The sequence below is a fragment of the Scyliorhinus torazame genome, chromosome 5 (genome assembly GCF_047496885.1).
Source record: "Scyliorhinus torazame isolate Kashiwa2021f chromosome 5, sScyTor2.1, whole genome shotgun sequence".
NCBI lineage: Eukaryota > Metazoa > Chordata > Chondrichthyes > Carcharhiniformes > Scyliorhinidae > Scyliorhinus > Scyliorhinus torazame.
The window spans coordinates 244,184,464-244,210,827 of NC_092711.1; the positions used below are offsets into that span (position 1 = coordinate 244,184,464).

Genomic DNA, 26,364 nt, shown 5'->3' on the forward strand with positions numbered 1-26,364 from the left:
TCCCTCATCTCACTATAAATCTCTGACACCTTGCCCTCTCCGACCCACACCCCTGAAAGCACCCTGTCCTGTATCCCCTGTGTCGGGAGCCGCGGAAATTCCCTCACCTGTTGTCTAGTAAACGCCCTCACCTGCATATATCTCAAGAAATTCCCCCAGGGTAACTTATACTTTTCCTCCAGTGCTCCCAAGCTCGCAAAAGTCCCATCTATGAATAAATCTCCCACCTTCCTAATTCCCAACTGGTACCAGCTCTGAAATCCTCCATCCATTCTTCCTGGGGCGAACCTATGGTTGTTCCTGATAGGGGACCCCACCAGGGCTCCCCGCACCCCTCTCTGTCGCCTCCACTGTCCCCATATGTTCAGTGTTGCCGCCACCACCGGGTTCGTGGTGTACTTTTTCGGTGAGAACGGTAGCGGCGCCGTCACCAGCGCCTCTGGACTCGTCCCTTTTCAGGACCTTCTCTCCAGCCTTTTCCACGCCGCTCCCTCATCCTCCATCATCCATCTACGTATCATTGCCACATTGGCGGCCCAATAATAATCTCCCAAGTTCGGTAGTGCCAGTCCTCCTCTGTCCCTACTGCGCTGAAGGAACCCCCTCCTTACTCTCGGAACTTTCCCTGCCCACACAAAGCTCGTAATGCTCCTATCTATTTTATTAAAAAAGGTCCTGGTGATTAAAATAGGGAGACATTGAAATACAAATAAGAACCTCGGGAGGACCATCATCTTAATTGCTTGCACCCTGCCCGCCAGCGATAAAGGCTGCATGTCCCACCTCTTAAAGTCCTCCTCCATTTGTTCTACCAGCCGTGTCAGATTAAGTCTGTGCAAGGTTCCCCAGCTCCTAGCGATCTGAATCCCCAAGTATCGGAAGTTTCTTTCCACTTTCCTTAGCAATAAACCTTCTATCTCTCTACTCTGGTCCCCCGGATGTATCACATATAATTCACCCTTTCCCATGTTTAACCTATACCCCGAAAATTCCCCGAACCTCCTCAAGATTCGCATAACCTCTATCATCCCCCCCGCTGGGTCCGACACGTATAGCAATAGGTCATCCGCGTATAACGAAACTCGGTGTTCTTCTCCCCCTCTAGTCACCCCTCTCCATTTCCTGGAGTCTCTCAGCGCCATGGCCAGAGGTTCAATTGCCAGCGCAAACAACAATGGAGACAGCGGGCATCCCTGTCTTGTTCCCCTATATAATCGGAAATACTCCGATCTATGTCGACCTGTAACTACGCTTGCCGTCGGTGCCCCATAAAGTAGTCTAACCCAGCGAATAAATCCGTTCCCAAACCCAAACCTCCTTAACACTTCCCATAAATACTTCCACTCCACCCTATCAAATGCCTTCTCTGCGTCCATTGCCGCCACTATCTCTGCCTCCCCCTCCACTGAGGGCATCATTATCACCCCTAATAGCCGTTGCACGTTAACATTCAATTGTCTCCCTTTTACGAACCCTGTCTGGTCTTCGTGCACCACCCCTGGGACACAGTCCTCTATCCTCGATGCCAGCACCTTTGCTAGCAGTTTGGCGTCCACGTTCAATAGTGAAATAGGTCTATAGGACCCACACTGCATCGGATCTTTGTCCCTCTTCAAAATTAGCGATATCGTCGCCTCCGACATTGTCGGGGGTAGTGTCCCCCCTTCCCTGGCCTCACTGAACGTCCTCGCCAACAAACGGCCAACAAGTTCACATATTTTCTGTAGAATTCCACCGGGAACCCGTCTGGCCCCGGGGCCTTCCCTGCTTCCCAGTCCCTTAAATAACCTCGTCCACCTCAATCGGCGCCCCCAGGCCTGCCACCGCCTGCTCCTCCACTTTCGGGAACCTCAACTGGTCCAGGAACTGCCGCATCCCCTCCTCTCCCTCTGGGGGCTGAGACCTATACAGTTCTTCATAAAAGGTCTTAAACACCTCATTTATCTTTCCTGCCCTTCGCACGGTGTCTCCCCTTTCATCCCTAATTCCTCCTATCTCCCTCGCTGCTGCCCTCTTTCGCAGTTGGTGCGCCAACAGGCGACTAGCCTTTTCCCCATATTCATACCTCCTCCCCTGTGCCTTCCTCCACAGTACCTCCGCCTTTCTGGTGGTCAGAAGGTCAAACTCGGTCTGGAGTCGTCTCCTCTCCCTGTACAGCTCCTCCTCCGGGGTCTCTGCAAATTCCCTGTCCACCCTTAAAATCTCCCCCAGTAATCTATCCCTTTCCTTGGCCTGTTTTCCTTTTGTGGGCCCCAATAGAAATCAGCTCTCCTCTGACCACCGCTTTTAGTGCTTCCCAGACCACTCCCACAGGGACCTCGCCGTCGTCATTGACTTCCAGGTATCTCTCGATACACCCCCTCACACTTGCACACACTCCCTCATCCGCCATCAGTCCCACATCTAATCGCCAGAGTGTTCTCTGCTCCCTGTCCTCTCCTACTTCCAGGTCCACCTAATGTGGGGCATGATCCGAAACCGCTATGGCTGAGTATTCAGCTTCTTCCACCCTAGAGATCAACGACCTTCCTAAAACAAAAAAATCTATCCGGGAGTACACTTTATGGACGTGGGAGAAGAAGGAATACTCCCTAGCCCTGGGTCTAAGAAATCGCCATGGATCCACTCCCCTCATTTGGTCCATAAACCCCTTAAGTACCTTGGCCGCTGCCGGCCTTCTTCCAGTCCTTGAGCTGGATCTATCTAGCCCCGGGTCCAGCACCGTATTGAAGTCCCCTCCTAAAATCAAATTTCCTGCCTCCAGGTCCGGAATACGCCCCAGCATCCGTCTCATGAACCCCGCATCGTCCCAATTTGGGGCATACACATTAACCAACACGACCTCCATTCCCTCCAGCCTACCACTCACCATTACATATCTACCTCCACTATCTGCTACGATGTTCTTTGCTTCAAATGCTACCTGTTTCCACACCAAAATGGCCACCCCTCTGTTCTTTGCGTCCAGTCCTGAGTGGAACACCTGTCCCACCCATCCTTTCCTTAGCCTAACTTGGTCCGCCACCTTTAGGTGCGTCTCTTGGAGCATAACCACGTCTGCCCTTAGTCCTTTCAAATGCGCGAGCGCTCGGGCCCTTTTTATCGGTCCATTCAGGCCTCTCACGTTCCACGTGATCAGCCTCACTGGGGGGATACCTGCCCCCCTCCCGTGTCGACTAGCCATTACCTTCTCTAGGCCAGTCCCATATCCCGCCTCCGCGCTCCCTCCCCCAGCGTCGCATTCCGCCCCCGACCACCCTCTCTTTAGCCATTTCCTTTTGGATTTCCGCAGCAGCAACCCAGTTGTCCCCCCACCCCCCCCACGGTTAGATTCCTATCTAGCTTGATTGCTCCCCCCATATCACTTCCGCAAGTCAGCTGACTTCAACTGACCCCGGCTACTCCTGCTCGCTCCTCGGCCCCCCCGGTGTGAGGGAACTCCCATCCGCCTTGCGCCTGTTTTCCCGCCTTATTCTTTCTGGCGCGGGAACATCCCTTTACCTGTCCCGCCTCTTATGGCGCAGCTCCCTTTCCCCTCCCCCTCTCCTTCCCCATTCTCTGACTATGTCCCGCCTCTCCCCCCTCACCGGCGCCCACATTTCCCCAGTGTCCTCCCCCTTCCCTGTTTACTTCTCGATTAACTTTCACCATCCCATTAACAAAAACAATAATAACAACAATAACAGTTCCCTGCAGCATCAGTCCCTCAGTTCCGGTCCAGTTTCTCTTCGTTAATGAAGGACCATGCTTCCTCCGCCGTCTCAAAATAATCGTGTCTCTCCTGATGCGTGATCCATAGTCTTGCCGGCTGCAGCATCCCAAACTTCACCTTCCTTTTGTGCAAAACCTCTTTGGCTCGGTTGAAGCTCGCCCCCCTTCTCGCCACCTCCGCACTCCAATCCTGGTAGATCCTTACCACCGCATTCTCCCATCTGCTACTCCGCACCTTTTTAGCCCATCTCAGGACCTCTTCTCTGTCCTTAAGGCGGTAGAATCGCACGATTATCGCCCTCGGTGGTTCTCCCGCTTTTGGTCTTCTCGCCGGGATCCGATTTGCCCACTCCACCTCCATGGGGCCCGCAGGGGCCTCAGCACCCATCAGTGAGCTCAGCATCTTACTTGCGTACGCTCCACAGTCCACTCCTTCCACACCCTCCGGGAGACCTAGTATCCTTCGCGCTCCATTTTCACGGGCCTCAATCCTATCAGCACACTTTTTATGAAGTGCCTCGTGCATCTGAGTCTTGACCGCCAGGCCCAGGACCTCGTCCTCAATACCTGATACCTTCTGCTCCACCACGCGAAGTTCAGTCTCCTGGGTCTTTAAAGTCTCCTTAAGCCCCTCAATTGCCTGTAACAACGGGGTCATTACCTCCTTCTTCAGCAGGTCCACGCACCGTCTCACCACCTCGTCCTGCTCAGGCCCCCATGTCACCTGTGGTTTCTCCGCCGCCATTTTGTTCCACTCCCTCTGACCTTCTGGCTGCAGATTCTTCAGGCTGCAGCCGCCGCCACCGGTTTTTCCCTCCGTCTTTCGGGGGGGGACTCCCTTCCCTCGCGCCTCGCACCGGGTTTTACGGCCGTCCAAGTCCCCGTTGGGGCTCTTAAAAGAGCCCGAAGTTCCGTCGGAGCTGGAGCCGCCGAAGCGTGCGGCTAGCTCATCCCTGCCGCTACCGGAAGTCCCGTGAACATATGAACTTAACAACGAGCAATTGACTTCAGCTTTAACGACACCAAGCATGTCCAAATAGATATTTTCCCATGGAATCCTGTCCAGGTCCAGTTCTTACGAACATCTTCATCTGCTTCCACGAGAAACGTGTATGACGGATGGAGTGATCTCCTAACCTTGAACATTTTTGAGATGTATAAAGTATGTTTTCGATATTTAAAGCTGCATGCATGAATTCCCTGATATACCGTAATGGGCTCCAACCCACACTCAGATTCACCTTTGAAATGAAATGGCCTGCCGAGTTCCTATTCCATGACATGTTGGTTGAGAAATCTGCTAATGAGTTCTCCACTATCGCTTACCACAAGCCGACCTTCACTGGTCAATATATGCATTGTGATCTCTATAGCTCCACTACTGCAAGATTGGCTTTATTGGCAACCTTCTAAATAGGGCCGGAGCCATTTACTCACCATGAAAGCAGAAATTTCATACGGGATAATGGCAACACCAATCAGATTATGACGAATTGTACATCGCACAAAATCACAAATTGCCCCAAGGCCACCATTCTCTTTTTTTTAAATTTTAAGTAGCCAATTATTTTTTTTCCAATTAAGGGGCAATTTAGCATGGCCAATCCACCCACCCTGCACATCTTTGGGTTGTGGGGCTGAAACCCACGCAGACACGGGGAGAATGTGCAAACTCCACACAGACAGAGCGGGAGCCCGTGGCGTTGGTGATCATTTATGCCCCAAATTGGGATGATGTGGAGTTTAAGAGGCAGGTCCTGGCGAAGATCCCGGGCCTGGACACGCACCGGCTGGTCACGGTTGGGGTTTTTTAATACGTTGTTGGACCCAAGGCTGGATAGGTCGTGCCCCAGATCTATGAGGGTATCGGCAATGGCGAAGGAATTGCTCAAATTTATGGAGCGAATGGGGGCAACGGACCCAGGGCCGAGGGAATTTTTGTTCTATTCGCAAGTCCACAGGGGGCACTCCCGGATTGATGTTTTTGACCTGGACAAGGCACTGTTGGTGGGGGTGGTTGGGTTTGAGAAGTCGGCGAACGTGGCGACTAACCAAGCACCACACTTGGTGGATTTGCCTCTCCTTAGCAGCGCCACCAAGTCTCTGATCAAGCTCCCAGAGGCCGCAGTGGAGGTTGGATGTGGGGTTATTGGCCGATAAGGTTTATGAAAGATAGGAGTAGCTATCTGGAACTATGTAGAGTATAATAGGGGGAGGTGGGGGAGGTCTCAGCTGCTACGTTGTGGGAGGTATTGAAGGCAGTGGTGAGAGGAGAGTTCAATTCAATTAGGGCGCTTGTGGTGAGGGCGGAGAGGCTGCGGCTGGTGAAGGCCATTCTGGCAGTGGATCAGAGACTTGGTGGCGCTGCTAAGGCGAGGCAAAATGGAATTTGGGCTAGTGTCAATGGGGGTGGCGGTGGGATAGCTGCGCAGGGCCAGAGGGGCAGTGTACGAGTATGGGAAGGCGGCGAGCAGGATGCTTGAGCATCAGTTGCGGCTGTGAGGGGGCTGGGGGGGAGAGGGGGGGGGGGGGATTAAGCTGTTAACGGGCCAAACGAGGCAAATGGGGTGTTTGAGGCATTTTAGAGGAGGTTAGTTCAGAGCCCCCCCCCCCGGCTCACCCTTTTCTCAATTCAATGATTCTATAAAGAAACTTCAGCAACCCACTCCCCCATCCAAAAGAAAGAAAGCCCCACCGCCCCAGGTTCGCTAGCCCCACCCAAATTCAAAACAAAGAAAACAGAAGCCCTCCTCCTACAATAGCCAGCCGCTGCTCTCCCTCTCACCACTTTCATTAACCAGCATTTCTGTGAGCAGGGTGACCACCCCCCACCTGAGGTTCCCAGCTCTTCGGTTTCTTCCTCAACAACCGATGGGCCCGGTCCCCTTGAGGAAGACGTCAAAGACTCCTCCCCCACCAACTGCTCAAACATCTTGGCCACATATTCTGTGGCTCTTCTCCCCTCAATGTCTTCGGCAGGCCCACAATACTCAACATCTGCCTCCTTGAGAACTTCTCCAGATTGTCGAGCTTAGGCTTCAGCCCTCCGACATCATCAACATTTCAGATGAGGGAAAGTTACCAGGACACTTTGTTGCAGGTGGTGGTCACACTCCTTAGGATTGGGCCTTCTGGTTTGAACAGTGGTCAGGGACAGGAGAGTGTGACTGCGACATAGGCTGGTATAGGGACCCAAAGAAGTGGAGGAGCCTTAGCCTTTGCAATTGTTCAACAGGTTTGAAGTTCTTGCAGCCTGTGGATGAAAGCAGGGTGGATGAGCAAACTGATTATGGCAACTTGGTACAGGAAACCATTCAAGCGGTGGTAGTGGTTGGGGGGGGGGGGGGGGGGGGCAAAAGGGGGTACAACACAGATCTCTGCAGCTGAGTGGAAGTTCAGATGGCTGTGTTGCCTGCTTGGTGCCAGCATTCAATGCATCTGCTTTGGGCTGGAGGGAGACGTGCAGTGGGAGGGGAAGGATCTAGTGGTCGGTGGTTCATGTAGGTACTAATGATATAGCTAGAACATGGAAAGAGTTTCTGTTTAGAGATTACGAGCAACTGAAGGCCAAATTAAAAAATTTAAACTCAATAGGTAATAATCCCTGGATTACTACTTGAGCCATGATTAAATTGGTGTTGGATAAATCAGATTAGAATATTACAGAGTTAAATACATGGCTCAAAGATTTATGTGGGAGAAATGCATTTTGATTCACGGGTTACTGGCACCAGTAATAGGGAAAGTGGGAACTGTATCATTGGGACGGTCATCACCTGAACCATGTTGGAACCAGTATTTCTGGCGCGTTGTATCACTAGGACAGTAGAGGAGTCTTTAAACTAAAATGTGGTGGATGAAGGATTAAGTTTGGGAAGATGTGATACATTAAATGGAGAAGACAAGACAAGAGAGCAAGGCAGGAATAAGGGAAATTATGATCAGAGTGTGGCAGGAAGGGACAGAGTGTACAAACCGAAGGGTGCACCAGCAGATAAGAAGGCTAGAAGTTACAAAAATAGTAAAAGGACAGAACTAAAAGCTCTATCTGAATGCAAGTAGCATTTATAACAAAACAGATGAATTTACAGCACAAATAGAAATAAGTATCTATGATTTGATAGTGATGGCTGCAGAATGACAAAGACTGGAACTTGAATATTCAAGAATATTTCGACGGACAGGAAGCTAGGAAAAGCTGGAGGATGATATTGGTACAAGAAAAATAGATAACTGTAGACCTTATTTCTGGAACTCAAGATGTATAATCAATGTAGGTTGAGATAAGAAATACTAAAGTTAAGTTACTTGTGGGAGCGGTTTATAGGCCGAACAGTAACCACACTGTAGGATGGGGTATATAGGAAGAAATAATAGGGCCTTGTAAGAAAGGTATGGCACTAATCCTGGGTGATTTTAATCTAGATTTAGACTAGACGAATCAGATTGGCAACGATAGCCTGGAGTATGGGTTCCTAGAATGTTTTCAGGACAGCTTCTTAGAGCAGCACATTCTATCATCAACTGAAAGCAGGCTGGACTAGATCTGGTAGGGTGTAATGAGACAGGATTAATTAATTAAAAAAATAAATACATTTAAAATGCCCAATTTGTTTTCCCCCAATTAAGGGGTAATTTAGCGAGGCCAAGCCACCTACCCTGCACATCTTTGGGCTGTGGGAGTGAGAGCCACGCAGACACGGGGAGAATGTGCAAACTCCACATGTACAGTGACCCAGGGCTGGGCTCAAACCAGAGTCCTCGGTGCCGTGAGGCAGCAGTGCTAACCACTGCACCACTATGCCACCCCCTAGAGACAGGATTAATTAATGAACTCATAGGTAGCAGCGAACACAAGATGATTGAATTTCACATTCAGTTTGAGGGAGAGAGAGAAGTATTTTAAACTTAAGAGCAATTATAAGAGCATGAACAGTCAACACAGGAAGCGTCAACATGGTTTTGTGAAAGAGAAATTATGTTTGACTAATCTATTAGGTGTTCTTTGAGTAAATAACACTCAATAAAGGGGAACCTGTGGATGAGCAGTGCTTGGATTTCCAGAAGGCATTTATCATGTTATCACATCAAAAGATACTAGGCGAAGTAAAAGCCTGTGGTCACTGTCCAGGTGGAGTTTGCACATTCTCCACGTGTCTGCATGGGTCTCACCATCACAATACAAAGATGTGCAGGGTAGGTGGATTGGCCACACTAAATTTCCCCTTAATTGGAAAATTAAAAAATAGTAAACGCCTGTCGTGTAGTGGGTAAAATATTTGCATAAAAGATTGACTAGCTAACAGAAAAGAAAGTGTAAGGATAAATAGGTCATTTATTTGTTGCGAGAGTTGTACAGGTCATTTGAGAACACACATCTGGGCTACTTCACACAGTTTTGGTCTCCTTATCCAAGATAGGGTATAAATGCATCAACAGTTCAGAGCAACGGAGACCTGGGATTGCTGGCAGAAAAGGTTATGAGGAACGGTTGGACAGGCTGGGCCTATATCTATTGCCGTTTCGAAGATTGAGAAGTGGTCTTATTAAAACGTATATGATCCTGATGGCTCTTGACAGGATGGATGCTGAAAGGATGTTTCCCCTTGTGGGAGAGACTAGAACTAGGGGACAAAGTTTAAAAATAAGAGGTTTGTCATTTAAGATGAAGATGAGAAGAATTATTTTGTTGACTGTGAACTAAGTCAATAAACTCTCTCCAGCAAAGAAAGCTGCTGCATTAGCTTTAACTTCACCAGTTTGGATCCAGTCAACAAAGGCCACAATCAAATCAACCATGATTTTAGTGAATGGCTGAACAGGTTTGAGGGGCCAAATGGTCTACTCTTGCCCCTAATTCATATGCTCCTACGCATGGTCGCATCATTCCTGAGAATAATGTTACATGATGTAATGCTAGATCAGGGCTATTGCATAAACAATTAATCCAACTTTGTAATCACGCAAGAGTAAAACAAATTGAGGAGCATCTTGAAAATAAACTTGCAAGATGTTGGACAATCATTGAAGTTAGCCAAAGAAAATGAAAAGGCATCTGTGGCTTCCCATGGTTGAATGGGATATTCAAAAATGCCGAACTCTGAAATTGACCTGTGAGAAGGACTGCTAATTAGATTTGTTAAAATAACCAGTGACATCCAGAAATCAGAATGAACCTACAGCACCCACCTGACAAGTTAACAAACAGTAAGCAGCGCACTCAACTACAAGGTAGCATTAAAGTATTACAAGTGCAATTATTGTTTCCTCAGGCAAAAAAAAAAATGCTGACACCTGCTGTCTCGCCCCAAAACAGATCTTTCTCTCTTGCACCCTATGTGCATGAATCACCTGACTCTCCCACTAAGCTCAAGCCATAAACAAACCACAGATACTGAAGATACCAACCAGAGTCCCTCTAATGAGCTAATGGAAAGTATCTTATAGGCAGTTCCAGGCTGAGACCACACTCTCCATATTTTAACTTTTTCTGTTATCTCCACTGTCTCCACTCCATCTCTGTCCTCACCCCTTCAGGTATTCAGCTGGATTTTAACAACACTCTAACTTATACGGCTGTATTTGCTGACAACACCGTGCATGTGTAATTTGACTGTTTTACTCAGTTGTCATTGGGAGCGATGGAATGGGCAGCAGCCAGGACCAAAGATTGCTCTGTTCAGCAGTTTCTTTTTAACATGCACTAGGAGCAGAATTGCCCCAACAACAGTTGGGGACGCAACAATTCCAAATGCACTTTACGGAGAAAATGGCTAAACTTAACAATATGACTAATTTCAGTCTCAAACCACTGCCCAGGGAAACAATTAAACTGCAGACACACTCCCTGGGGAATGCATCACTGTTTGCAATTGATCAATCAGCTTCTTAGTCCTTCCCTGCAGAAGAGCTTTTTGTTCTTTCGCTTTACACCATCTCTCGTGAAGGGGGAAGTGGGCGATGAGTGGATGTAAACCCCTGTAAATACTGTCCGAACTCCCATGGATGCCCCTCGCTTACTGACACGCTTCCAGGGAAACATGGTGACATCTCTGGAACATACGCAGAGTAATACTGGCAAACCAGGTGCAGCAGAGTGACATTACTAGATCTCTGCACATGTGCAGCCCAGTGCATATACGCAGACCGCCATCTTGCACTGGCAGGAGACAGATTGAATTTAAGGTAACGTCTATAAATACTGCTCAGGTTTTCCAGTATTCAGCAGTGGTGAAGTGTCTTAGGTTGGAATGTTTAATGTGTTAAGTGTTACAGGCTTAGAACATGGTAGGTGGGGTGTGAGGAAAAACACTACTTTGCATGATGCCATCCTCCAGGCAACATCCCTTTTCTCTCAAATCATCATTCTGTCCGTCAATCTTTCCATTCTTCACTAATGTTAGAAATCAACATCTGTTTTAAGTGATAGACGCTGACCTTTTCTACAATCAAAACATAGATACCACCATTAACTGGCTTCAATATTAAACTTATTTTTGAAAACTGAAGTAACATTAAATGAATAAAGCTCATACGTTGTCACTTCTTTTGCTATATCTCACTGTCCACCTCCAATAATTAAATATAAGTTTAGAGAACACAAAACAAAGTGTAAAGATGCATGTAATCAGTGTAATTTTCTCTCTCTCGTACATGAGTTTATTACAGCTTTTAAATTTCATCCTGTGTGTTCCAAAATTATTTCAAGTAAAGCTACTGGGAAGAAAGTACCAGGTAGTAATGAATATCATTACAGCTGAATACTGATGAATCTTGGGAAATTAGGTACACTGAATATGTTCAGAGTAAACAATCTAAATTCAAGATATAGCATCAAAACTCTTGAGCAAATTATCAAGTCTCTGCCAGGCTTTTGGAAAAGACCAAAGCCTTCAAATAAAAACTTAAATGAACAGATTAAAAGACACAGAAGAAAATTCAATTATTAAATTGAATAATGTTATTCCTATCTTGCTGGGTGAAGAAATTATTTTCCGAACACTCACTTTTTTGCATGATGCCATCCTCCAGGCCAATTTATTGCCACCTGATATTTTTTGTCCATCAGGCACTGCGCAGCTGTAAGAGTGGCCCCAGCTACTGCTGCGGCATAATCAAACACTCCCTCTGCCGTAGGGCAGTCATAACCTGAAAAATACAAAAATGGAAAGAGATAATTAAACTGAAAGAAAACTTAAACCAAGTCGAGAACCAACAGAATCCTGAGCTATGGGCAACCTCATCATGGAGCAACATTTTTGTTTAGTTCTTTTTCCCTCATCTTCAGCCACTATCACCCTCATTTCCTGAGGGTGTTGAGTACGTGCTGGGATATGATTCCACACATCTTGCTTGTGCTAAAGTATTGCAATAAAGCAGCCAATACTCATGCATGAGTTTTGAAAATGCACAATTGTTAACTACAGGGTAAACCGCAACTAAGCCCAATTCGCTCAACCAACATCCACACATACACAATTTCAAAACAGGATAATGAGCACTGATTTATTTTCCTTTCATAACCCACGGGTGTTGAAACTAATTGAAGTTAACTGTAGCACCACTACCATTGCCTGTGCTGAGATTAACTAATCCAACACAAACTGATAAATTGAATTACATTCTGCACAGTTTTACCACTCATTGTATAAAATCAGCTGCCAAGAAAGCCATTTCCACTCCCATTTTCAGCCTTTCAAATGCTCTCTACCATTTCCTGAGCTGAAAGAAACCCTTATACAATCTTCTCCTGCTCATCATTTAACCACTCGTGATACATCACATATGAAATCAGAACACTTTATCCTCTCATCCCAGCGTAACTAATTTTCCTTCAAGCAACTAATCCTTCCATTTCCCCTCCCCTGAAAGAGAACGCGTGGGAAAGAAATAAAAATCAGAGTGCAAGCAAATCTACACCACTTTTGCACAACTTCCTGTTGTCATGCAGAGTGCATGAAGTTGCTCTATATTAAGATCAAAATGCATCTCAGCTGGAGATAAATGACTTTCTACAGATTAAAAAGGTAAGTTAAAGCTTCACATCAGCCTGAATTTTGGCAATATTTTGCCAAAATGTAAACCCCCCCCTTCTTTTAAAGACTTTCCTGGGGCCAGTCCATATCACGCACTGTGAACCAAAATAATTTACAGGTTGTCCCTTTTAAGCCTTTGAAAAAAAAAAATTGTTGTCCTTCACGGTTCTAAAAGCCCATATCTCAGGCATCACATAGAAAGAAGCAGTGAGTGATGGGAGGATTGGGTCACTTGAGGTTATGTAGGCGTCTCTTTGTTAATAGATGCACAATAGTATAGGATTAGAAACAAGAGGCATATTTAAGCACAAAAAGGATCACAATAACATGGAAAAACAAAGAAACATTACAGTTTAAATAAGTGTATTAATCTGAAATAGAAAGGGTTTCGACGAATTGCAGATTTACATCCAAATAGAGACACCACACTTTGTACCACCCCATGCAACCTATTTCATTCAGCACCAGAGCATGAAGCCTTCGTTTCTACAGATGATCTGAATCCTGTTCCACTAAAAGCAACAGAAATTCTTTTGTTTTCCCCCCTTCCAAAGTCAATTGGGAACCAGAGTGGGGGATTTCAGAGTAAGAAACACTAGGCTGGTTGGCCTTTGTCTTTTCCCAATATTGGCTGCTAACAGTTCCACAGAAGGTCCTTTGTTGGATCAGGTTTAAGTGAAAGATAATGAGTGTTCTGTGAGCTCAAATTTCTCTTTGCTGGAATGGTCCCAGCTTTCAGACAACCTGACTGACGCTAATCCTTATCTATAGAGTATTGCAAGGCACAGTGTGAGGCTGTGTAACACCTAGCAACAGGGAAAAGCTTGGCAGCTCCAGCAATGACACAGACAGACAGGCAGGAGAGACAGAGCTTTTCACAAACTCATTACCACGAGGAAACCATGAAGGGGTGTGTTTCTGAGAGTTACACTGTTCCCAGGTACTGCAATAAAACAAGGTTAACTTCTTGAGTATCAAATCTCCAAAGAATCTGGAAATATATAAATAGTGTGGTGGCCGAGGATGGGGAGAGGTTGTGTTGGGCCAGATTACCAATGCAATCTGTTCCCCGCTCACTTGTTGATCATAATTATTTAAAAATAAATAACAAACCTGTTTTTTCACATGTGTGCCAATGTTGATACTTCTAAAGACGAAGAAATATCTTCCAATGTTTCAGACCTAGGGTCAAGGCTGGTTTTGATCTGAATGAAAGAGCCCTGCTACATTTTTAAATAATAATAATCTTTACTGAAACAAGTAGGCTTACATTAACACTGCAGTGAAGTTACCATGAAAAGCCCCTAGTGGCTACATTCCTGCGCCTGTTCGGGTACACGGAGAATTCGGAATGTCCAAATTACCTAACAGCACGTTTTTCGGGACTTGTGGGAGGAAACCAATCCAGACTCAGGGAGAACGTGCAGACGCCCCACAAACAGTGACCCAAGCCAGGAATCGAACCTGGGACCCTGGCGCTGTGAAGCAACAGTGCTAACCATTGTGCTACCGTGCCGCCGATGACTGTAGGAAGTACTCATACATTATTTTAGTATTTTTTAAAGTTAGCTATCTTAAAAGATAAACATTACTTGCATGTATGAGCGAGTATTTTGAAAGAGTCATTTTTGATTTTGAGACTTGCAATTTAAGAAGGAAGTCAACTTGCATTACAACATGAAAACTCAATCACAGAATGAATAAAGAGTAGGAGGCAATTGTGTTGCAGTGGAATTCTCTTTACTAACATTCTCACAGAAGCATCAATAGTACAGCACAGAAAATGAAATGAAAATCACTTATTGTCACAAGTAGGCTTGAGATGAAGTTACTGTGAAAAGCCCCTAGTCGCCACATTCCGGCGCCTATTCGGGGAGGCTGGTACGGAAATTGAACTGTGCTGCTGGCCTGCCTTGGTCTGCTTTAAGAGAAAACATTCAGTCCATCAGATGGTGGCTCTGAAACATCTATGCACTTAGTCCCATCCCTCTGCCCTTCCATCACCAAATACCCCACTCTCCCAAATACTTCTCCATGGTCTTTTGTAAAACTTTATTGTATAGTAATTTGCTGTACAGAATTTGAGCATTGCTGAATAGAGACTTTTTTGTCGAAGCACTCATCAGGACATTCCACAAAAATGCAAATCCAAGGGGGACAACAAATTTATACTGTGTGAGAAGAGAGTGCGCAGATTGGTTGACAAGTGGATTCTGATTGGTAGATGCACCAGCTGATGGTGACTGATAGCCAACTGCCAAGCAGTGTTTGAAATTTAAACCAGGTAGCTGGACCCCAGTTGGTCAAGGTATTGCCCTGAGGAATAAACCAGCAAATAGCTGTCACGTATTTTGTTTAGCTGGAACAGGAGCAATGTGTGTTCATGTTCTTTCTGTCTGAAAAGACCACGGCCCTATGTTTTAATATATGTAGCTTCCAATGCATGCAAATACACAACGCTGCAAGCCTGACTGACTATTTTTAATTGGTTGTCAGCGTAAATTTTAGCACAACGGGGGTTACTTGCCAAATGTTGTTCAATTGCAGAATCACATCTATGTTGGACACTGTATATTGAGTTTTGCAAGCACAGGTTAGTTGAGTACAGTTTGTACCTAGCCCGTTGTGAACAGTGGAAGGGACATGCTGCTTGGTATGATCTGCCAGTCATTGAGACTTATGGCCGACATATGTAGCATCACAGTGGCATTGAAATTCATATTTCATCATGTAATAGGCAGAACGTCTTTTTGGCTTGACAGCAGCATCCTGTGTGGCGAAACATCAGTCATGTTGCTACTGCATGAAACAGCTAGCTTCATCTGTTGTTCAATTTTTTTTTTAGATAATTTGCCCTTCCAGGGTAACCGGAGGTAAACTGGGGACTTTTCAGGGCCGAACGTGATGGCCTTGGGTCTGTTCGTGATTTAGTGCACTATACAGCGTAAAATGATCTGGTCAGGGTAGCCATTATCCTGCAGGATGTGTTTGATGCACCCCATTTCAGTATCAAGTTTGCATGGTGAGTAAGTGTCTCGGGCCCAATTTAAAAGATTGCCAATAAGGCCAATCTTCTCATGTGGGGAACTGCAAGAATCCCAACGCATATTTTCAGCAGTGAAGATAGGCCTGCAGTAGACTGGTGGATTTCCCAACTAATAAATAAGGAAAAGGGAGTTAATTTGACTGCTCCATTTCAAAAGGCGAATTTGAGTGCAGGATGAAGCCCATTAAGGCATGTCATGAAATTATTACATTCATCTGCAGATTTAAATATAGCAAACATGTCATCCACATATCAAAATATGCAAGGGATAAGAAGTTCTGTGTCATGCCTTTGAAGGCATGTTTTTCATGGGACCCAGCGAAGTTGTTTGCAAGAGCTGAGTCTAGAGGAAATTCCATGACAACACCATCTATTTGGGCATTTGTGGTGTGGCATTGTCAAAACTGGACGCAAACTGCATGAGTTACCGAGTTCATAAGTTCAATGAATACTGATTCATGCAAAGGTGGTGGGTTTAGATCACCATGGTATAGTGCTGCAGTGCAAATATCTATGGCTTCCTTAAGTAGAACATCGGTGAATAGGCGAGCAATGTCAATGAGCATCCGTTCACAACATGCTATCAGTATGCAAGTCCTGAATGATCATCACAAATGTGAAGGAATCCGTCATCTTATGCCTGGAAAACTTGTTCAAAACTGGTTGTAGCATTTCACCCAATTCATATTGTGAGAACTGGTCATAGATAAGATGGTGACTGATAACTGGTGCATTCTCCATGGCAACATCTCTACCAATCAGAGTCCACCTGCCAACTAATCAGCACTCTGCTCATACAGTCTAAATTTGTTGTCTCCTTTGGCTTTGTATTTTTGTGAAATGTCCTGATAAGTGCAAGATGAAAAACTGCTTCAACAATTTTTTTAAATGTTTATTGTATATTCAATTTCCTACTCTTTCTTCTAGGATATGCCAAATCCTAGCCGTCTGTACAAAAAATAATTTTCCTAATCAGTTGCTGCATTCTTTTGGTAATGTTCTTACCAACTTGGTAAGAACCGAGTTACCGACTTGGTAACTTGAACTTACGTTCAATTGAAACAAAAACATGCTTTCTCCAACTTTCCTTGTCGCTGAAGTTTCTCATTCTTGGCATTACCTCAGTAAATCCCTTTTATAGCCTGTGTCTTTGTCAGCAAAACTGGTTACAATATTCTAACGGCGCACCCACCAATGATTTGCATAGATTCAGCATTACCACTTGTTTTAATACCCCATGCCTCTTATATATAAAAAGTGAGAATCCCATTTTTTTTTAATGACAGCTTTATTTAAGAGCCTTCGTACATTAATAGCTTTGTGTAACTGAATTTCTAAGGTCTTCAATCCTTTTAAGATTTTACCCTTCAGTGCATCAACTGAGAATTTTCGTTCTTATGCACAAAACAAAATCAAAATGTTCTCCTTCCTGAACTGCACTCTAGCTTCCAAGGGGCAATCATATCCTAGAGTCTTGCTGCGCACAGGCCTCTATCAACACTTCTACATCCCAGGTACCAGGTGGCACAAAATAGCTGAGGGAAACTCTTTTCAGTTCTTACTCCCACAACTATGGGAATATCCCTTGCCTCGTCTCAATGTCACACAACATGATGGTATTTGACTTACTTACTGTCGCTAGGGCTAACTTCTATACTTTTACCCACACTCAATCTCCACTTCCACTGTTTATGTTCTCTTGGCTCTAATAGTAAGTGATCTGCTAGCTTAAAGTGTTCACTGCTCATCCTCCTGTAATGCCAACTCTTTGTTTTCTTAAGTGAACACAAGATCTTTTCTCAAATTTGGTTTCCAAACTCCTGGACTCCTCTGGACTTCAAGAATACATTTCTAAATTGGACTACACCTGTGCACCTCAACTACTGCTCATTTGTTTAAATTTTAAAGTAACTTTGTCTAACTTACAGCCAATTCTCCACTGCTATTGTTAACTGCTCAGTCTGTGGTTAGCCTACTGGTTTTGCAGCTCTAGCTCGTCTGGTTCATGGCCAGAGATTCATTCTCCTGAACTGAAGTACACGTCTCAGATACTTCTGGAATGCACAGTGACCTTCAACTTTGCCAAAATTTTCTGTCCCACAACTGATTCTGCACGTCTCCTGGACCTTCATGCCCATGGAAATACCTCTTACAGTGTGTCCTCCTATCTGCTATCCTTTAAATAGCTTCTGGTCTTACTCACCCATCACATTGATCTCTCAATCTGGACATTAGTTTATATTCTGTGTTGACCCCACTCTACTGTTGTCACCTTTATGTCAGTACAGAACATCTGGCTTTAACTGGTAGAACAGTGGTTAGCCCTGTTGCTTCACAGCTCCAGGGTCCCAGGTTCAATTCCCGGATTGGGTCACTGTCAGTGCAGAGTCTGCACGTTCTCCGTGTCTGCGTGGGGCTCCTCCGGGTGCTCCGTTTTCCTTCCACATGTCCCAAAAGACGTGTTTCTTAGGTGAATTGGACATTCTGAATTCTCCCTTGTGTACCCGAACAGGCGCCGGAATGTGGCGACTGGGGGATTTTCACAGTGACTTCATTGCAGTGTTAATGCAAGCCTACCAAAGATTATTATTCTAGCTAGTGGAGTGGCCCCAAAAATTCTGAAACCCAAACCAACCCCCACCCAAAACCGACTATTAATTCCAACAGAAAGAAACACCTAGAAATTCCTTTTACCTTTTATGGACTCTAATTTGATCAACATATCCTACCCCACTCTGTAATAGGGGTGTGTGCTTGTCTGCAAAAGTCAGTATGCATTTTATTATTTTTTCCTAGATTGGTTTAAGTATAATAACGCAAATCTGTTTCTTTGTTAAACTCCAGAAAACCTGCCCTATTAGTTATTTTATGATCACAGTGTAAACAGTTAACTACTCACTGAATTGTCAAGTATATTCTTTTCCAACAAATAAAACTTGTTGGGGTCAAACGAGGGGGTAAAGAAAGGAGCCAAGCAACCCTCCTCAGCTAGTTGGAACAGTGCCCTGACAATTTTCTCACCAAGATATCTTCACTGCTTTCCTCCCTCAGCAGCTGCTCCAAATGAATTCTTATTTGCGGTAATTTCAACATCATCTCAACTGATCATGCTTTTACTCTTCAGGGTTCACATCCTTCTTAATCTTGACCAATGGCCACCCCTCTGACCGTGCCATCTCACATGGTCTCACTACTCCCACTGTGTCAAGCTTTAATTCTGTCTACACCTCCCGCTGCCTCAGGAAGGCAGACAGCATTATCAGAGAACCCTCCCACCTAGGCTTTGCCTTCTTCCAGACCCTTCCATCAAGCAGAAGCTACAGAAGCCTGAAGACCCGCACATCCAGACATAGGAACAGCTTCTTCCCCACAGCTACTAGACTCCTCAACGACTCCCGCTCAGACTGATCTGTTCCCTGTAAGAACACTATTCACGAAACCCTAAGCTTCTCTTGCTCATGTATTTGCTTTGTTTTGCCCCTTGTTCCGCACTGTAACCAATCACTGTTTGTCATGTACCATTTGTCAATGTACTCTGTCGATTATTCTTTTTTATTTACTATGTACGTTCCCTTGGCCGCAAAAAAATACTTTTCACTGTACTTTGGTACATGTGACAACAAATCAAATCAAATCAGGTAAGATCATCTTGGAATATCTGATCACTTCCTTGTATTGCTCTCCACCTACATCCCCTTCCCACTTCCAACCTACTTTCTTCTCAGTCCAGCCCAGGAAAATCTCTCTCCCAATTAATTCCCAGTTCAGCTTTTGAACCTCCACACACAACATTTCTGAAGCCACCAATCTGTGCAACCACCCTCACCCCCACTTTTAATGCCATGGTCCCGATTTAAAAAAACATGTTATTTTCTCTCATTCTGGTCAATGCCCTGGTACGGCCTTCTCCTCCGCTTCCTTAGGCACACGGGAAACAAGACTTGAATGTATATAACAAACAACTGGCTTAGCTAAATCATTACTCAGCAACCATAAAGGAACAGCATAAATCAAGATTCTGTTTGACTCGCATAAAAATCTGACGGTACTGGATTACCGAAAAGTACGTTGCTTGTCATCCAATGAGGCGGAGATTTGTAAAATTATTCTTTAAATGCATCATATTTAATATCGGAAGTAAACTTACATCCTACCTCTCCATGGCAAACACAGGGCTTGTCCTAATACCATAACTGTGCATAGTTTTGAGTTTGATTGTGCGATAACTCATTCTTATTTTAGATTCTATAATAAGAATCTTCATTAGTGTCACAAGTAGGCTTACATTAACACTGCATGAAGCTACTGTGAAAAGCCCCTAGTTGACACACTACGGCACCTGCTCGGGTACACTGAGGGAGAATTCAGAATGCCCAATTCACCTAACAAGCACGTCTTTTGGGACTTGTGGGAGGAAACCGGAGCACCCGGAGGAACTGCTTCTCTAACATGCAATGCGGTGTGTTGTGAACCTGGATAACGCACAAAAGCCTCTGTGTAAATTTAGTTACAGATGCTGCCCGACCTGCTGAGTATCCCAGCATTGTTTGTTTTTATTTAATTTTCCAGAATCTGCAATATTTTGCTTCCGAGTAAATTTTGGCAGTTTACTTATAATATCAAAAGAAAATCAGCTGCGAACTAGCAGTAAAACGCTTTGGCATACCACTACACTACACAGCATCAACTGGGCATGAACCCGAGAACTCTGCAGAGACACCAATGAAGGTCAAGTGACACTCTGTAATGAAGGAGAAGAACACAATGCATTAATCTCCCTCAACTATACTCACTATTTCGCGCAGAGCTATCAGCTAGCTCCAAGTAACCTGTGGCACTCTGGACCAGCAATCATAAAGCCAGCCTTGGAATCACGAGCATCAGCTTCGTCTCGGTTTCTCCACAGGAGTGGTGCAAAGCTTAAATGAATGAATTTCTTTCTGCCAATAATTTAAAAAGATTTATGCTCTGAAGTTCACATGAAATGAGATAACTTTAGAAGCTACAGTCTCCAAGTCCAATCTTTAACAAGTATATAAAGCAACGCTGGCAACTTGTGGATCTTTCCGAAGATCGGTAATCAGCGCCATCTAGTGGCCTATGACAGTAATACACTGGCAAGCCGACAGAAATATTTTCCTGTTCTCTGCATACATTTGCAGGAAGTTTGGCTTCTAAATCCACATTTATAATGTGGAATTTTAATTAGTACTACAACAAAAAATGCATAACTGCAGGAGGATGATAAACCCTGCATGGATTGATACTATTATGGTTTTACAATAGCTTGCCAGTAGTTGTTTCTCAAAAAAAGTTATTTTTAATAGTCTTCCATCAATCAGCCTGCTCAATGGATCATTCCCAATGGATATAAAAACTACTATTTCCCAATTGCTTTTATACGTATTTCACACACCTCCATATGTACATATTTAAATCCTATTACTTGCGTGTGAATTGCATTTCTAATCGTCTTGTGCTACTTTAGGTGCATACCAAGTTCTTTTTTTAAATTACGTTTTTTAATTTTTTTCCAATTAAGGGGCAATTTAGCATGGCCAATCCACCTTCCCTGCACATCTTTGGGTTGTGGGGGTGAGACCCACGCAGACACGGAGAGAATGTGCAAACTCCCCACGGACAGTGACCTGGGGCCAGGATCTAACCCGGGTCCTCAGTGCTGTGAGGTAGCAGTGCTAACCACTGCACAACGTGTTGCCCATATACCAAGTTCTTGATTGAGTTATGCATTGCGGGATGAAGAAAATGAAATGATCTTTAACGTAAATACAGTTTCCAGAAAGCTGGATACAAGCAGTATATACACTGGCAAAAAGCATTGCATTTATCTGAATTCAACTCTTAAAATATATGGACTTAATCAGAGGAAAAAGCCTGCGGAGCAACTAGAGCATGAAATATTTTTATAAAACACCAAGAAAGTTGTAAAAAAAAACATTGAGTGTGTCCCCTTTAGCCATGTTAGGCAACACAACCCTCAATTCTCTATCCACTAACAGACATAGAATCGCTCAGGAGAGGCAAAATAACAGATTTTAAAAACAGACAGCAATCAGTTTTCCACAAACATTCAATTCCTCCACCACCGATGAAAAGTGGCAGCCATGTGTACCATCTACAAGATGCACTGCAGTAAATCGCCAAGGTCCCTTAGTCAGCACCTGCCAAACACACGATCTCTACCACCTAGAAGGACAAGAGCGGCAGATACCCGAGAACCCCACCACCTGACGGTTCCCCTCCAAGTCACTCACCAGCCGACTTGGAAATATATCACTGTACCTGCACTGTCACTGGGTCAAACTTCTGGAACTCCCTCCCTAACAGCACTGCGGGTGCACCTACACCTCAGAAATTGCAGGGGTTCAGGAAGGCAGCTCACCACCACCTTCTGAAGGGCATCTAGAGATGGGCAATAAATGCTGGCCAGCAACGGCCGCAACTCGTAAATTAATAATAAAAGTAAAATAAGATCGCACTGCTGCACACCTAAGTTTATTGTGGCATCAAATTGACAGAATGACTCCCATCACGGTGGATACATTGGCAGAGGTGATGCCGGTGGAATTCGAGTGGAAATTTGCCTAGCACTTCGATCAGCATGGGAAGGAGATGATGGGTACTCACAAACAGTTGGTGGAGGATGCGCTTCCCCAATAAAGGAGGCTCTTGGAAAGATGATGATGCGGGAGCATGATGATGTGTTGAAGGGGGTGGAAGAAGCACTATTGCGGCACAGCGACTAGCTCACCTCAATGGGAGAGGAGCTGTCAAGGGTAGAGGATAACAATAAAGGCCTGAGGGCCTGGAGAATCGGTCATGACAATACAATCTTCAGATTGCGGTGCTGCCAGAGGAGTTCAAGGGCCAGAGGCTGACAGAGTACTTTGCAAGAATGTTCGTGAAGGCTTAAGGGCTAGGACTGAACGGAGTTTGGATTAAGTTGTCTGAGGTTATGGTAGGGTTGGCTTAGGGATGTTCGGATATTGTGTTGTGTTTTCCCTCTGTGTGTTTTTCTTTTGGTTGCTTTTAATAAGTTTGGCTGTTTTTGCTCTGTATTTGATTTGAATATCACTGTATGGGAAGGTAGTTGGGTATGGAGGGGCGGAGGAGTTTCGTTGTTCAGGGTAGAGGGAGTGGGCGAGAGCGGTGGGGGGGGGGGGGGGGGGGGGGGGGTTGTGTCTGAAGATTCTTTATGTTAGATAAGTGGGGGAGTGGGCTTTGGTGGGGGAGCACCCCACTAACAAGCAAGGGCTGGCTAGTGAACGTGAATGAGGTGGGGGAGGGGCTGCGGCCGGCCAAACCTGGTTTTGGCTTTCTTAGGAGGTGTGAATGGGGAGGGAAAGGAGAGCCATTACCCGTTACGAGAGGAAGTGGCTGGAGTGTTTTTAGGATGGGGCGGTAGGTCGCTGATGGATGTTGGGGACTGGGCTAGGTCCCATCCATGGTGTGGGGCCATCTTGAGTGGGTGGCGGACCTAATGTTGGTGGAGGGGGCATGAATGGGGTGATTATGGCTGATAAAGGAGGGGGGGGGGTGAGAGATCCCAGTCTGAATGGTGACGTGGAAGTGCAGAGATTGGGTGGTCCAGTGAAGAGGGCTAGAACCTTTTCGCATTTGAAGAGCTTGAGAGCTGATGTGGTGCTGCTGCAAGAGACCCATCTGAGGGTGAAGGATCAGGTGCGGCTTCGAAAAGATTCGCTTAGTCAGATGTTGCACTCAAGCATTAATAGCAGGGCCTGGGAGGGTAGAAATACTGGTGAGTAAGAGGGTTAGGTTCCAGATGGAGCAGGGGGGCAGATATATTATAGTTCAGGGCACTTTGGAGGGGAGGTTGGTGGTGTTGGTTAGCGTATATGTCCCAAACTGGGATGATGTGAGGTTTATGAAGAGGATGTTGGCGGCCATTCCTTGCTTGGACACACATCAGTTGGTTTTGGGTGGGGATGTAAATTCGACGTCGAACCCGAGATTGGATCGGTCGAGGCCATGCTCACTGGCCCCTTCAAGGGGGGAGGGGAGGAGACAAAGGTGTTGGTGGCGCTCATGAAGGAGATGGGAGGAGCGGACCCATGGCGGTTTCTGCACCTGGGGGGTAGGGAGTATTCTTTTTTTTCCTCCAGTGCATAATGTATGTTTGAGGATTGATCTCTTTGTCGTGGGCGGCCGTTGCTGCCAGGGGTGAGAAAGCTGAATACTCGTCTATTGTTATTTCAGATCATGCACCTCACTTTGGGGATGTGGTCTTGGAGAGGGGGCTAGCACAGAGGCTGGATAGATGTGGGTTGCTGGAGAATTTAGGTTTCTATGGGAGGATGGCAGGGGCATAGATGAATATGTTAGATTTGATAACGGGAAGATCTCGCCATCAGTGATATGGGAGGCGCTGAAAGCGGCAGTGCAGGGCGAGAATATCTCGTATAAGGCACAGGATGACATGGAGGCGAGGGGGGAATGGCAGGGTTTGGTGGATGAGATTTTGGAAATGGAAGGGAAGTATGCGGAGGATTCCACGCCTGAGTTGTTGGTTAGCAGGGAGGAGCTGCAGATGACGTTTGATCTTTTGTCCATGGGGAAAGTGGTACGGCAGATGAGGCAGGGAAAGAGGGAGGTGTATGAGTATGGGGAGAAGGCCAGTCATTTGTTGGCAGGCCAGCTCAGACACAGGAGGGGAGGGGGGATCGACCGATATCCCTGTTAAATGTGGACGCAGTTTAAGTTTGAGGGTCAAGCTGTTATATGTCAGGGACTGGTTTAGCACAGTGGACTAAACAGCTGGCTTGTAATGCAGAACAATGCCAGCAGCGTGGGTTCAACTCCCGTACTGGTCTCCCTGAACAGGCAACGGAGTGTGGCAACTAGGGGCTTTTCACAGTAACTTTATTGAAGCCTACCTTTGACAATAAGCAATTATTATTATTATGCGGGTCCGAAGGCAAGTGTTTATACGAGCCAAGTGGGCTTGGGATACTTCCGGCTACAAAGGGGAATGAGGCAGGGGTGTCCCATGTCCCCCCTCGTTTGCTTTGGCGATAAGAGCTCTTGGTGGGGCTTGGATATGTGGACGGATATAGTGGGAGGGTAAAGCATAGGGTGTCTCTGTTTGTTGATGACCTTCTTTTGTACATATTGGACTCAGTTCCTACGGTGGGAGACATAATGGGGCTGCTAAAGCATTTTGGGGCTATAAACTAAATTTGGAAAGAGGGAGTGCTTTTTGGTTTCTCCACTAGGAAAGGGGACTATGTTCGGGGCGGGGGGACGGCGGGGGGGGGTTGCTGTTTCGGGTGATGGCTACCCATTTCAGGTGTCTAGGGGTGCAGGTGGCTCAGGATTGGGCCATAAATTAAACTTCACAAGCCTGGTGGGTAGGGTCAGGGCGGATTTTACATCTGATCTATTCTAGCTGAAGGTTCTTAATGGTGACAACCCTACAGAAGAATAAAATTGCAAAAAAAAAGCATAAACACTTGAGAGACTGTCAGACTGCTCACCTAGTCCATACTCTGCAGACTCAGGGTCATCATCATCACCATCCTCACTGATTTTCCGTAAATGCTCCAGGTAGGCATCGGTGTGGAACATTGCCATTTCTTCCATAGAAGCTACTCGGGGTTTGACTACTCTGTTGCAAACAATAAAAGCATCGACTTTAGAATTTTACATCTTATGGAACAATTATGCCAGAATCTAATGCTTTGCTAAAATACAAATTCGATTCTGGGATTTATCCCTCTGCCTCCAAGTCTGTCTGGACTGGTGAACACCCATGTGTCATCCTTAACGGGCACTCAATATTTTTAAAGTGCAGTATAATTAGTAGTCAACTGTGAGATGATGCTACAAAACCAACACCTAATAAAATATTTAGCTATGCGTTTTCCAAATAAATCAATGCTTACCATTAAAGCCTACATGGAAATACTAAAGTTAGCTGCCATGCTGAACTCAATACTTAACTCAATTACTGGTGGGATAAAGAGCTATGCAAACCAGGAAGGTCGGTGCTGGATTAGTTGATCTCAACAAGGCCTGCAATTGGTATCAGTGCCCCAAAGTCAGGGATGGGGAACAAAGCCAGGGTTCTCACTGCTGATCCTACATCAGATAATTTGCTGGAAACAAATGGATATGCCCTGCCAGTGATCATTGCCACGGTTCACACATGACACAGACCAGTACATGGAAAAACACATCAATACCTTTGTTTCGATTACCAAATGAAATGAAAATCAATAATTTACACCAGATGGACAAACTTTATCAATATGGCAAACTATTTGGATCAAGTTAATTGGCCAACTCTACTGGGTGGAGATGAAACCAACTTTGAATACAATTGGAAGGTTTTTAAGAATACGATAAAAACGTGGGAGACAAATATTTACGTAAAGTCAAAAGAATAGAATGTGATAAGAAAAAGACAAGGTGGCTGTTATGTGCACTGACAAATAGGGTGAAAATTAAAATGCTCTTACCAAAGGCACCTGATACTCAACCAAACAAAGTACAAGGAACTGCTTTTCAGTTACACAGAAGACTGTATTCAGC

The 26,364-nt window shown here is 45.3% G+C and overlaps 1 protein-coding gene across 2 annotated transcripts in view; it reads right to left on the reverse strand.

Annotated features, from left to right (window-relative positions):
* hdac8 (histone deacetylase 8) overlaps positions 1–26,364 on the reverse strand; it is a 103,823-nt gene that overhangs the window by 68,493 nt on the left and 8,966 nt on the right. For both annotated transcript variants that reach the window (XM_072505233.1, XM_072505232.1), the window contains exons 3-4: positions 25,308–25,438; positions 11,718–11,859 (exon numbers count right to left, since the gene is read on the reverse strand). In XM_072505233.1, the coding sequence (XP_072361334.1) occupies positions 11,718–11,859; positions 25,308–25,438 (273 nt within the window). The remainder of the gene's footprint in view (positions 1–11,717; positions 11,860–25,307; positions 25,439–26,364) is intronic.